Raw genomic sequence first — 14,859 nt, forward strand, 5'->3', positions numbered from 1 at the left:
TTGTTGAGTTTTTTATACGATCAAGAAGTACCGAGACCATCTACATCGAATATAGATGAGGACGAAAATGAGGTAAGCTTTTATTTTTGAAAAAATATTTATTGCTTAATTATGGGTACAATTTAAGTGCTATACTAATATAAATATATGTTATCAATTTTCAAATATTTAATTATTATTTTTTTAAATGAAGGGGGCATAAAGTTAGGTGGATTATTACAATAATGTATTTTTACTAATATTATCTAAGGGATAAGTAAAAAAAAGTAGTGGTTAGGGCCTGTTATTGATTTATTGTTTGAACTAGTAAATAGTGAGAGATGCTAGTTTTCCTGGGCTATAATTTGAGAGATAGATATTTTTTTTTTCTACTCAACAGTCACAAAACTTTCGTTTTTTATTTTTTTATTGGTAGATACTAGTTGCATCTATTAAAATAAATTATTTATTTCGTTAAAAAGGTAAAAATTTTTAATTCATACAACATATGTATATATAAATCTATCTATACTTAGTATCAGTGCGAAGCCGGGGCGGGTCGCTATATAGTATAAATCTACACTGCAACCGAGCGAAGCCGGGGCGGGTCGCTAGTAGTTTATATTTTGACATTAATGAATAAAATTGTCTTGCCAAGGAACTTTCCCTTCAGTTACAAAATACGTCATAAATTGACTTCTTATCTGCTTTGCTGTTTGAATTGCACGGCCTTGTGTAGTTCTTTGTAATGGTTCAAATGTTGACTCTGTTGTTGTGAGTCCTGACGTTATCGTACCTTCCTCATAATGTTCACTATCGAAACATTCTAAAGGAGCGTATGAATTAAGCGATGATGACATCAAATAATTATGCAAAGCACAGGTTGCTCTTACGACTGACCCAATAGTTTCAGGCGACATATTCATCTGTGTTCTGTAAATTCTGAACCTCGCCGCTAGTATACCAAAAGCGTTTTCAACTATACGGCGTGCTCGCGATGTCCGATAATTATATATCTTTTTAATTCTACTATCTAAGTCATTTTGCCGAAATGGCTTCATCATGTCCTGTCTTAGAGGAAACGCATCATCAGCTACAAATACATACGGCAGTATTCGTGAACTATTATGTAACTTTTCTTCTGTAGGAATATTTAACGCCTTTCTTTCAAGTTTTTCATAAAATTTTGTATTCAATAATACTCCACCATCAGAAACCCTTCCATTTGTACCAAAATCAACTAACAGAAACCTGTATTTTGCATCAACGATTGCCATTAATACCATACTGTGTCTATGTTTATAGTTTTGCCTACTTCCACAGTCTAATGTCGTACGGCATCTTGCTGTGGGGTCATGCTGCAGATATGAACAGCATTTTTGTTCTGCAAAAGCAAGCCATTCGGGCGATTTACAAATTGGGACCCAAGATGTCACTTAGAAATAAATTTAAAGAAATTAATATTTTAACTTTGGCATCACAATATATCTTTGAAAACTTAATATATGTAAAAAAACATATAGGATTATTTGCAAAAAATAGCGATCGGCACATTGTTAATACCAGGAATAAAAATAAACTTGCTTTACAAGTCAGTCGATTACATAAGATTACTAAATCTTTTAAGGGGCAATGTATACGTTTTTACAATAAGATTCCCATTGACATTCAGAATTTGCCTTTCAACTGTTTTAAGACAGTAGTTAAACAAAAACTTTACAAAAAAGGTTATTATAAAGTTAGTGATTATTTAGAAGATATGAATGCATGGGATTAACCGTCTGAGAACTGATATTAGGCAGCTAAATTACTCAATTGTATACCAATATTTTATGTTTATTTTTATTTTTTTAAAGAACGTCTAGGGCCCTGTGCCGAGGTTTTTCTTGTAGCTTCTTTTCCCCGGCTATACAGGTTGTGAGAAGCTGCAGTAGTTTTAGGCGGATGAGACGTTCGTTATGTAAAATTGACGATTCAAAGTGTAACTATGTTACCTACTGAATAAAGATGAATTTGAATTTGAATAAAACGAGAATTTTTGAATTTGAATTTGAATAAAACGAGCCACTGTTGCTTGGAGGCACGATTTCAACGTGCTTGCCATCAATAGCACCTAAACAGTGAGGAAAGTTCCACGTCTGCTCAAATTCTCTCGCTATTATTCTCCACTCTTCTTCTGTTTTTGGAAACTGTAACAAAATAAGTACATGATTAGTAATTATTTCAGGAAGATAATACTTTTACATATTCTACAGACGCAGTCAACCGCCTGCTTCGACTCAACGAGCTACGATCGTCCAGACAGCGACCGAGATACACCAACACTAACACGGAGCTATTCTGACAACGAATCAATTACATCGTCCCCGGCAAACCGTTCTGATAGCGAACGGGCTACATCAATCTCGGATCGTAATCGGCCAAGACCACGGAAAAATACATTAACTGAAGACGTACTTAAGTCCGTAAATGATCATTTTAAAAGACCTAAACAACCCGATAATCGTTTTGAGGTTTTTGGAAAAAATGTTGGGATGAAACTACAAGAGTTACCAAAAGAACAGAGAATTATAGCAGAAAAAATTATTAATGAGACTCTGTTCTTGGCTGAAATGGGTAGATTAACTATATCACACACTGTAAGAAAATACGATGATTTTGCAAATACTAGTTTTTACAACTCAGCCACACATCCAAAACCTTTCCACTCAGCCACACATCCAAAACCTTTCCACTCAACCACACATCCAAAACCTTTCCACTCAACCACACATCCAAACCTTTCCACTCAGCCACACATCCAAAACTTTTCCACTCAGCCACACACTCAAATAATTTACACTGAGCCACACACTCAATCATCAATAGAATTTCCATCAACAGTAGAGCCAGATCATACACAATCTGATAATACAATTACTTCTTATTTACGTAATTTTAATGATATAATATAAAAAGTTTTGTAAAATATTCTTAATATGTCATAAAAGTTTAATTAATAAATAATTTGTTGATTACAGTATTTATAATTTCTTACCTTTAAGTACTCTTTCCGTAGAACCTCATATAGAGCATCACAGGTTTCAGGGATTATTTGGCTAAGAGCTTGCGGTGATATCACTGTAGAAAACTTCATACATTGGTAGGAACGTCCTGTAGCTAGAAATCGCAGTGTAGCAGTTAATCTTTCATGAGGACTTATAGCTTCTCTCATCACAGTGTCTTGTTTCTTTATTAGTGGAGAAACTAAAGCCAGCAGATTTAAATATGCCTCCTCATTCATCCTTAAATAGTTATGCCAATCTTTCGGAATGAATTTCAACTCATTTAACAAGTTGGTATGAGAAAATTGCTTCCTTTTTATGAGCCAGTCTTTACACCATAGACTCCGCTTCTTTTTTTTCTTTAAACACATAACCAGGCCTAATATCGCAAGTGCGTCATAGTCTTCCATCGTAACTGACATGTGTCTTGCGTGAGCTTCTGCGGAGAACTGCCTGATCGACGTCGATATCGGAGGCGTGTCGAGACAATAGGAACATTCGATTTATCTGCACAGTCTGAAATCGCTACGATAAATCGTTACGTGTGTATGAGGCATAAGGGCCCCATATACGGTACGATTTGTCTGTACGATCCGTCGCTTCAGACCGATCGAAACGACGAATCGATAGTGTATATCAAGATCGTTAACGATTTACTTCATCGAAGACGATATCGGAAATCGCAACAAAAACCCATGCAATCATGAATTTCGTAACGATGAATCGACACGGTATGTGGCTCTTTACGATCAACGATTCGATTTTGTCTCACTCTGACGCCGGTCGTCGCACCCGCCGAACGCCTTGGCTAACGCGTTACGTACTCACCTACCTATACTCGATAAACGAAATGACTACATGAAGTAATGATGATTTGATTGTATTTATTGAATTATTTAGAGAGCGAGAGCCTTTATGGAAAACAAAACATAAAGATTGTCGTAAAAAGGACAGCGTGTTATGTTGGAAAAAATGAGAATAATTGACAATACTGCAGATTTATTTATTTACAAACCAAAAAAATCGTGGCAAGGTGCCAAGCGCAAGTAGAGCAATTGAAAATATATCGTCTGGGAAAAGATATATAATTGTTCATTCATGCAGGATCAGAAAAAGGTTTTGTGCCAAATTCATTATTGGTGTTTAGCACAAAGTCCAAAATGGCAGAGTACCACGATGACATGAACGCCACTAACTTTCATAAATGACTGGAAGACATGTTAATCCCCAATCTTAAGGAGCCAAGTTTGATCGTTATAGATAACGTCAGTTATCATTCACTGATCATTAATAAAGCTCCCACGACACAAAACCGCAAATAGGAGATAATAGATTGGCTAATTTTAAATGACATTTCATTTGAAGAGTGTTACACTAAAGCAGAATTATTAGAAATAATGAAACGTGGTAAATCAGAACCCAAATATAAAGCTGATGAAATATTAAAGCAGCATGATCATGAGGTGCTGAGATTGCCACCCTACCACTGTGACTTAAATGCCATCGAGCTGATTTGGAGTTTGGCAAAAAGAAAAGTGGCGAGTCATAATATTAAACTTACTGCAGAGCAAGTTGAAAAACTAATTAAAGAGTCATTTAAAAGTATAACAGCAGGAGATTGGAAAAAATGTCAGATCATGTGGTAAATGTAGAAAATAAACAAAAAGAACGAGAAAGAATAACTGTAGAAAATTTTGAAAGTTGGAAATAGTTATCACCAACCTAAGAATCTGATGAATCTAAAGGCGCGTTCCCATCGTGTCGTGACGATAGATAATCGTGTAGTTTTAAGTGTCGTGGCTTAGGCCTCTGCCTCGAATTTTGCGGGCAGCGGGGCGGCGGCGGCGGCGGCGCGGGAGCGGCAGGATCTTATGCGTATCGTCAAATGGACCGGGTACCTCGAAAACAGCGGCGCGGGAGCGGCGCGGGGGCGGTCAACGAGCGGTGCACTCCAGTCGAGCGGTGACCGTTGCGCGTCTGCATTGTAGTATAGTGTTGTACTTTTTTTTCGTAACGTAGGTATCAAAATGTCCTCGGACGTGCAAGAGCAAATTATTTCGGCAATCTTTGAGAGGAGACCCATATGGAACAGCAAAGATGTGAACCATAAAAATAGAAGAATAATTAATCGTTTATGGGAAGAAATAAAAAACGCCGTTGTCGCCGATTTTCAGACATTTCGTTTGCGAATGTCGACAACACAACCACGAACACAACACTACACCGCTACAGTGCCGCGCGATCTGCCCGCTGGTTTCGAGAACAGGTATGCGTTGCCCGCCCCTCTCCCGCGCCGCCGCCGCTGCCGCTCCGCTGCCCGCAAAATTCGAGACCGAGGCCTTATATGTTTAAATGGAGGTGTTCACATTTAGAACGACACAATTTACTGTCGTCTACGACACTTTGTCGTGACAGTGGGAACGGCAAGCACGACAGTCGTAAAACGATAAAAAATCGTGGACGGCAACTGTATGTAGACGAACACGTGTTTTCCCTTCCCTCTCGCACCCGCGCGCCCCTCGCGTCTGTACTCGGTTTGCTTTGTGCGTGTTAGAACTTGTCAGACTCCTGCGCATGGTGGACGTATAACAATGGCTAGCAATCGCAAGTGTTTGAAAATAATATGGAAGTTCTCAAAGACGAAGGATTACATTTTGTTACACAATTATCACATTATCCATCTTTGGACTTCGTATCAACAGTGGCTGCAAGTTGTCTTTGATTACTTGTGGCTCTGCCCACCCCATTAGGGATTACGGGCGTGAGTTTATGTATGTATGTATTATCACATTTTCACAACATAGAAAAGCGACTCTACAAAAAAAGAAACAATGCTATTGGAGCAAGAAAAATCACTTTTCACAATGCTGCCGACGTCGAAGTACCAAAAATTGTTGCTTGCTGACTATAGGGGGCAAAAAAGCGCGTAATTGTGTTTGCAAGTGTAGAAATAAAAAAATATTTTAAACTGTGCAAACATTTCTATATGGATGGCACATTTAAAATTTGTATTAAGTCATTTTATCAACTCTGTACTATACATGCAGATGTTGGAAGTAATGAAGACTACGTAAATGTTGTTCCAGTAGTTTACGCACTTCTACCTGAAGAAGACATCTACGTATAAGTTGCTTTTTGAACTCATAAAAAGCCAGATACCTGAATGGGAGCCGGCTGTAATGACCATGGACTTCGAAGTTTCATCAATACAAGCGGTCAAACATTTTTTCCCAGGCTTAGACGGTAATTAAATATCTTTTTCTTATTGTCTAAATGAGTACCGCCATAAGGTCGCAATAAATTTTGTGACAATGTAAAGGCTTCGTCTCCAACAAATACATAATATATTGTATTTCTTCTTGCATATTTTCGTGTAATGGCGTGGATCTTGGTATATTTAAAGTACCATCATTTAGTTTCTTCCAAAGATTGGATTGTTTTAGGATAGATGAATCACACTCTTTTCCGTATGAACCAATACTAACGTAAATGAAACGGTATTCTGAATCAACAATTGCAAATAAAATAAAAGAAAAATAATCCTTCTAGTTAAAAAACATAGAACCACTATTTATTGGCTTTGTAATCCTTATGTGCTTGCCGTCCAGCGCACCGAGGCAATGAGGAAAATTTGCTTTCGTTTTAAAAGCTTTAGCGATCGCTTTCCATTCTTCTTCGGTATTGGGCAACTTTAAATATTCTGCACTTAATACGCCCCAAATAACAGAACACGTTTCTTTGATTATTTTGCTGATGGTTGACATTCCCACTCTAAAATTATAATGCAGTTGTTTATGTTGGTAATAGTAGTACATTTATATTGGCAACACTGGATTATGATCTGTGACGTTTGTTTTCTATCTGCGGTTGGTATTATGGCTGCCAAGATGTGATTGTATCGGTTTATGTAAAAGTAATTTCTATAAATAAAACGAAGTGTCCAGTCTAAAACAAGTGTTATTTCTTCATAATAAGATGGTAGCAGAGCGTAGTTTATAAGAGAAAAGTGAAAACAAAGATTTTAGAAGGAAAAGAAGTAAAATAACAAAGATTTATCTACGTGAAAATGGCGGCGAAAAACAGTGATATAAACATTCCGATCTTCGATGGTTCAGACTATAGCAACTGGAAATTACGTATTCTCAAGTTTTTACAGTTCAAAAAGTGTAAAGATGTGATATTACGAGCTAAAACAAGTACCGACGATGCCACTTGGCATTCAAGCTGTCAACTATATTTACAGCGCAATAACGAACAGGCAATTGGAATATATAAGTGAGAAAGAAACGGCCTACGAAATCATACAAAAGTTTGTGAGCGTCAGAATGACCGGTCACCCCCTTTATTTCAAGTTGAAAATATGCTTAAAAATTGGTGCCCTATTAGTGCCATCTAGTGCCTATAACCAGAGAATTTGTGCCGCGATATTCTCGCCAAAATAAACAATTTGAAGGTGACCGGTCATTCTGACGTTTAGATGTACGGTCACCCCTCTGTGGTGCTCAAACTGATTGTAGAAACTAAAATATTTGTGGACCAACAATTGGTGCCTATTTAGTGCCGTCAAATTTCATAAACATTTAACCTGTAAGTATCAAGTTAAAAAAGTTATCAACATTTAATATAAAGTGCCTGATGGTACTAGAAGAGCAAAAACGCATACGATTTGAGTTAACATTTTCATTTAGGCGCTTATTTTTATTATGGTGAATTGGTGATAGAGGGTAGATTAATATTAATTGTAATAAATTCTGTTAGACATTCACTGTGTCGAAATTTCATTACTTTTGAACAAAGATAACGTAATACAAGTGTTTTAAATATAAATCATCATTATTTCAAAATGAAAAAGGGCAGGAAATGTAAAGTGTCTTTGGAAGAACAAAAAAAAGTGTTTTTGGCATACAAGCATATTTTTCCTAGTATTCATAATCTTCCTTCTGCAAGTGACCCTGTGTTTACAGAAATAAAAAATGCTTTATCTTGCCCTGTTTCCGAAAAAGGACTTTTACTATCCCTACAAAGGAATTTCAATTATTTCTTCGATGTCACGGAAGTTATAAACTATGATAGTTCTTGCAGCAAAACAGGAGTAAATGAAGAACAACGCTGCTCACTAAGTAAGTCAATTAAGTTTGATTTTATGATTGATTTGTATCAATGCGAAAAAATTCAGCCGTTTCGCAAACAAGTAAAAGTAACGCAAAAAGGAAAAACTGTCACTAAAAATAAATATCGTTTACCAAAGCATATGTGAAGTCAATGAAAACTCCTTGTCTTTGGATTTTCCAACATTATACTATTAAGAATCAAGAAAGAATCATTTGTAGAGGTTTTTGCAAGCAATGTAAAGCGTCGATAATAGTTGTGATTTCCTGGCCTGTGGATAAAATAGCACTATGTGTATGTACTGTAACGAACTTTGATTCATCGTTTACTCATGTTCCGGAAAAAAAGATTAAATTATCACCAGTGAAGCGCGTTGATTTGTCCGCTGAACTAAAGCATGAATCTGCAATTGTATGCCGTAACAAAATAGCAAACGAGCTCATGGAACCTAGTGACATTGAACCGCCCCACATGCCCACGTTAGGCTGCTTAAGGCAAATTAAACACGAGGAAAGAACTAGTTCACATTATGACACAAATCAAGTATTGTCTTTGTGGATAATGACACGTGTCACACCTTACAAAGAATCCATTAAGCACATCTCACTGTACCCATTTTACGTATATTATTGGACACACGCCCAAGAAACCTGTTTGAAAAATTTTAAGAAATTGGATAGATTAGTTCTCAGTATTGATGCTACTGGGAGCATTTTCAAAGAATTGGGTCCAAATACCAAGATGCTAGTGACTAAACATTTATTTTTGTACGTATTGATGATGAAAACCATAAAAAATGAAAGTTCTGTTCCAATATCACAAATGATATCCGAAAGTCAGACGATGGATACAATATGCCACTGGCTCGAAGATTGGAAAAAACATAACCCTGCTCCGAACGAAGTCATTTTAGATGATTCTTCCGCATTAATCGGAGCAGTCGTAAAGGTTTTCACTGACCATGTTTCTACTACTAAATATGTTGATGACTCATACAGAAAATTAGAAGACAATCAAGAAGCGAGTGATGCATGTTATATACGTATAGACACAAGTCATTTTATAAAAATATTATTTAACTTGTCCTGTTTCAAACATATTGACGTCAGAGTTAATTTTTTTTATATAAAATGCCTTATTGAACTAAAAAGTTGCGATGATTATGCTAAAGCAAAAGAGATTATTTCAGATCTAATTATTGTTTGTTTAAATCAACGAGACGGCATGAATAATGATGGCAGTCCCACGAGGTGTGAAAGTGCCAAAAATAGACTAAAAAATCTAGGCACATTTTGTACTAAAGATACAGAAATCGAAATCATAGAAAACGATAAATTGAATACAATTATTGAGGATTCAAGTTATTCAATATTTGAAAGTACTATGAAATGTAAAACTACTGATTGCAAGAGTATCATTACATCTAGACAAGAATATCCAACATGGTTCTCTAATAAAATTGATGCTGAAAAAATTATAATCACTCTTGATGATGCCGATGACTCAGGTAATCATGATAATTTATATTACTTCCCAGGATTTATTGATACCTTAACACGTTTGATGCGCCAATTCCCTTTGTGGTCAAATGTGATGAAAAATCTTTATAAATCAGACATAGACAGACCAACGTCCTCTAACGTAGAATCTTACTTTAAAAAATTTGGATTGAACCGTTCCGGACGTCAAAATACCAATGATTTGTGGAATAAGGATGGCACAGGTTTAGAAATATTCCCCATGACAATGAGTCGAAACAGGTTTGCTTTCTTGCTCAATAATTTGAGGTTTGACAGCATGCTATCAAGGAGCCAAAGGGCGTCGATGGATCGCCTCGCACCCATTCGGGAAATACTTGAATATTTCGTACGAAACTGTGACGAGATATACTCACCAACCGAGAACCTGACATTGGATGAGGAACTGGTGGCATTTAGAGGAAGATGTAGTTTTCGTCAATACATCCCGTCCAAACCAGCCAAATATGGCATAAAGATCTATGCTCTAGTTGACAGCAGCACGTTTTATACACAAAAACTTGAAGTATACTGTGGAAAACAACCTGAAGACAGTCCTTACGCACTCAGTAATAAACCATTAGACGTCGTTAAAAGAATGGTTTTACCTGTATCAGGTTCGTCTCGAAACATCACCATAGACAACTTTTTTACAAGTTTAGAGGGTGCTACACATTTATTGAGCGATGAAAAATTAACATTAGTCGGGACATTGAGAGCAAACAAAACGTGTATCCCTTGTGATTTCAAAACAAGGCGAGATGAAATCACATCATTATTTGGTTTTCAAAATGACGTCACACTGGTATCGTACGTGCCCAAGCCTCGTAAGATGGTTTATTTACTATCAACCCTACATCACGATGCTGCAATTGATGAAGGAACTGGTGATAAAAATAAACCCGAAATCATAACCTACTATAATAAAACGAAGAGTGGTGTTGACGTTGTTGACAAACTGGCGAGGACTTTCGACGTATCAAGAAATTCTAAAAAAAAAAATATAATTTTTAATGTCATTTTTTCTAAAATTAAACAATTTTGCTTACTAAACTACATTTATTTGTTTTAATTAATTACCAAAATACCCTAAAATATGAATAAATTAGTTTTATATACTTTTAAAAGATATAATAACATTTACATGGGTCCACTGGACCCCACCTCGTATACGGCGTAACATTTATTCACCTCGTACACGAAAGGTTAATGGAAAACGACATGATACGTATTTTAACTTGGAGATACAGATACATAAACATTTTGGGACAAAATCGCCACGAAGGCGGACCAGTCGTATTTCTTGACGAGACGTATACAGGGTATAAGTAACACCGTAGCGAAAACTATGAGGGATGATTCAGACCATGATTCTGAGTTGATATCAAGTGGAATTTCCTGTCGCAAAATTCATGAAAATTTTAGTTTTTTTTTTTATTGTGTACAATAAATAATAGCGTACCTACAACTTCATCTATGCACAGGTGAATAGCCGCACGGGTCAATGGCAACGCGCGCCAATAAAGTAGGCATTACTCTGTCTCTCTAGTCGTCGGCTCGACTCGGCCGCGGTAGACGCGGCGGCGGCGCCTTTGATGCTTTGTGTCTTAACCGTGTCTTAATAAGTGCTTCGGACACTACTGAGGACATTTTAATGTCGAAGTAACTATACATATAGACATTTTGAATATTTTGCAAAATTCTACCAAAGTCACGGAAAGTGTGGCTTGTGCCACAGGCGTTGCAAAAAATACTGTGACAAAATTACGACGAGAGCATGAGTCAGCAACAACAAGTGGCAGCAAAATGAGAACTCCTACCAAAGCAAAAAGGCACAGGAAGGAATATTTTAACAGATTTTTACTAACAGCATTAAGAAATATCATTCATTCAATGTATACGGCGAGAAAAGAAATTCCTACAATGCGCAAAACTTGGCGGCTGCCTTAATTATACTGGTAGTGAAACTACATTAAGAAAAATAATTAAAGTGATTTAGGCTACCAATTTAAACGATGTTACCAAAAAGACCCTGTAGGCTACCTATATCCATGTCCTTGAAAATGAAACCATGCAATATGTGCGAGCGCCGAGGGACGTCAGTCGTTCCCTCTTCGTCCGTCGCATCACATGTGCCACAGGCACAACTAATTATCGATTAACGTAAATGTAACCAATTCTGTTAAGTTATGTGTTGACAATATATCCGAACTTTCGTGAACTGAACTCTCTCGTTTCACTGAACTCCCTCCTTCTGAAAGGTGATATTAATTGGTGTTATAAACTAATAATACTAAATATAAAAGTCGTACAACCCCAAATACAAGCGTGGAGGGCTAAATATTTACGCCATATGAAACAAAATGACTCACTTGGTGCTAACAAAAGACCCGTTATCTCGACGAAACGTGGATACACAGTAAAAATATGTTGGCAAACAGCAACCGATGTAGGAGTGAGACGGAACCACAGCCCCGGCCGCCGATGGATAATAACGGGTGTTTTTTTAGAGGTATAGAACTTTAAGTTGGCAACACTTTTTTAACTGGCGGCCATTTTGTCAGCTCTCAAGTGATTTATGTTTAGTTTGGTTTGGCATTTCAACATGAATAGACTGACGCCTGAACAACGATTCCAAATTGTGCAAATTTATTTTGAAAATCATAGTTCTGTTCGAAATATGTATCCCGTATCCGTGTTTACGGTCAACATAATCGTCCATCAGAGTAATTAATTCGATTAACTATTGAACGCACCACGTTTACTATAGATGATAGAGAAGTAATTACATGGTCAGCAATTATCAAATTTGGCGAGCCACCCAAAAGCAGCATTTAAATAATTTGGTCAGCATACAAAGATTTTGTTTGCAATAAAAAAAACCAGGCAGCAATTCTTGTTCCGCAACTAATTTTGATAATGGTCAAAAATTAAATCATACATAGGCAGCCAACAATAACATGAGTCTGCATAATAAACATTCAGTCCACAAAATAACTACTTGAGCGGCAAGATTTCATGATTGAGCGGCAGAAAAACATGTCTATAAGAGTATATTTGATTGGTATGCATATTTAAAACATGGTGAGCAAAATAACTACTTGGATTGCGTTTTTGTGGAAAAAGCGGCAATGTACGTTAAAAGTGGGCGGAGCAAGAGCAGGCGCGTGACACGAGCAACCAATCGCGTGCGAGTATTGTCATTCGATGATTATGCGGCGATTATTAACAGTCAAATTGCAGTGGTAACAACGTGTTTTAAAGAGATTTGTGTGGTTTTTGTACTTTCCTAGTAAAATGGATAATAATTTTATTGAAGAAGGAATACAACTAGTTCCCGACTACGAATCGGATTCGGAATGCTGCACTGACAGTGAAGAATCGATGCTGGTGGCTAAGAAGAAACCAAAACTGTCTTTGGACTGGAAGTTAGTTCAAAAGTTTGATAACTTCGAACAAGCCAAAACATTCGTGAAAGCTGAACGTACTTGGTCCAAAAATTATTGTCATCAAACAGAGGAAGGAAAAAAGACATACTATAGGTGCAATAAATTGAAACGTCGTGGTCCACAGTGCTCTACAAGAATGTATTTGTTATTCGAAAGCACCTCAGATTCAGTGTTAATGTTCAAAACGAATGCTGATCATGACCATGATGAAAAGAAGGAGTTTACCTCGTCGTACGGTTTGAGTGACACCGTGAAGAACGAAATTAATCGATTATTTGAATTAAAAATGAAACCAAAAGCTATAATGGAAAGTCTATTAAAAATGAAAAATATCAAAGTTCCTAAAATGTCTCAGTTAAGAAATTATCTGAGTGATCGTCGTCGTACTATATACGGCCAATCTACCATAAGTTTAGGAGAGCTTGAAGCTTGGATTCATTCACACTCAAGTCTTCCTTTGGATCCGCATGAAGTTTTTGTGCTTTGTTACCGAATTGATGACAGTGATGAACAAAATCCCATTTTTCGGTTTGTTATGTCTACTAAATATTTAATTGAAATTTCCAAAGATGCCAGCGTCGTTCATGCAGATGCCACGTACAAGCTCATCTGGCAGGGTTTTCCTGTATTGGTCTGTGGAACCACGGACCAAAACCGCAAATTCCACCCTCTATGTGTAACGGTTTCAAGTAATGAAAAAAAAGAAGATTTCAAATTGATGTTCCAAGGACTTAAGGACAAAATACAAGAAATTTTTGAAAGTTCTTGGAATCCAAAAGTATTGGTTTGTGATGCTGCTAAAAGCATACAAAATGCATTTCTAGAAGTTTTTGGAGAACATGTCGTAGTTCGGATGTGCTGGGCACACGCAAAAAGAAAAATTCAAGAGAGGATAGAAAGGATTAAGAACAAGGTGCTGCGTGATAATATCTTAAATGATGTTGATTCATTGCATTCTATTACAGATGAGAATATATTTGACGCAGCTTCCGAAGCATTTCTGCAAAAATATAAAGATCAGATTGAATTTGTCACGTATTTCAGAGCACAGTGGTTAACACAAAACCGCAATTGGTTCCTGGGAGCGGCTCCCAACTCTCCATCAACCAATAACGCTTTGGAGTCTTTTAACAGAGTAATAAAGGATAGCAATACACTCCGAGAACGCTTCCCTTTGTCCAGGTTTTTGGTGGTTGCAAAAGAAATGGTAAACCAGTGGTCTAATAAATATATTACTAACCCAGAAGACAATTACATTGCCAACGTACCCTCTTTAACTACGAAGCACTGGACTGAAGCTTACCAGTGGGCAAAAAAAAACAAAAATGGTGACCCTGCTACGTAAAGACGACAAATACAATTATTACCAAATTCCTGCTGCTCAAGCAACTAATTGTGAAGTTTTCGACGCACAATGGGAAAGTTTTGACGATTTCAAGAAACAAAATTTCAGCAAGTGGCTTGTCACTTTGCCAATTGAAAGAAACGATTGGATAAAAGGGAGATGTGACTGTCCAGCTTTTTTTAATTTATATATATGCAAGCACGTGATTGGTTTGGCGATTCGCTTAAAGTATGTGGTTCCTCCGCTTGAAGCTAAAAATATTCCCATAGGGGAAAAAAGAAAACGTGGCCGTCCGTCAAAAGCTAAACGGGCATTGATAATACAATAAAATTATTAAGCTAATAATAATAATACGCTGATTTCAAGAACCTTCCTAATCGTTTGATAACTTTTTGATTTGATCTCATTTATAATTA

General features: G+C 36.8%; 1 protein-coding gene across 1 annotated transcript; it reads right to left on the bottom strand.

Moving 5' to 3' along the window:
• Nucleotides 1–1,547: 1,547 nt before the first annotated feature.
• LOC126370004 (uncharacterized) lies at nt 1,548–10,753 on the bottom strand. Its single transcript, XM_050014625.1, has 2 exons — nt 3,017–10,753; nt 1,548–2,168 (listed from the first exon to the last, which is right to left on the bottom strand). Exons 1-2 carry the CDS (start codon nt 3,443–3,445, stop codon nt 1,974–1,976), a joined length of 624 nt encoding a protein of 207 aa, XP_049870582.1. The 5' UTR covers nt 3,446–10,753; the 3' UTR covers nt 1,548–1,973.
• Between the last annotated feature and the right edge of the window lie 4,106 nt (nt 10,754–14,859).

The sequence above is a fragment of the Pectinophora gossypiella genome, chromosome 10 (genome assembly GCF_024362695.1).
Source record: "Pectinophora gossypiella chromosome 10, ilPecGoss1.1, whole genome shotgun sequence".
Lineage (NCBI taxonomy): Eukaryota > Metazoa > Arthropoda > Insecta > Lepidoptera > Gelechiidae > Pectinophora > Pectinophora gossypiella.

What these genes read in the sequence shown, in the direction of transcription:
- LOC126370004 (XM_050014625.1), bottom strand. Translation starts at nt 3,445, where the DNA reads ATGTCAGTTACGATGGAAGACTATGACGCACTTGCGATATTAGGCCTG. An exon ending in TACGGAAAGAGTACTTAAAG is followed by an intron (nt 2,169 to 3,016) that starts GTAAGAAATTAT and finishes ATTTTGTTACAG; the next exon opens with TTTCCAAAAACAGAAGAAGA.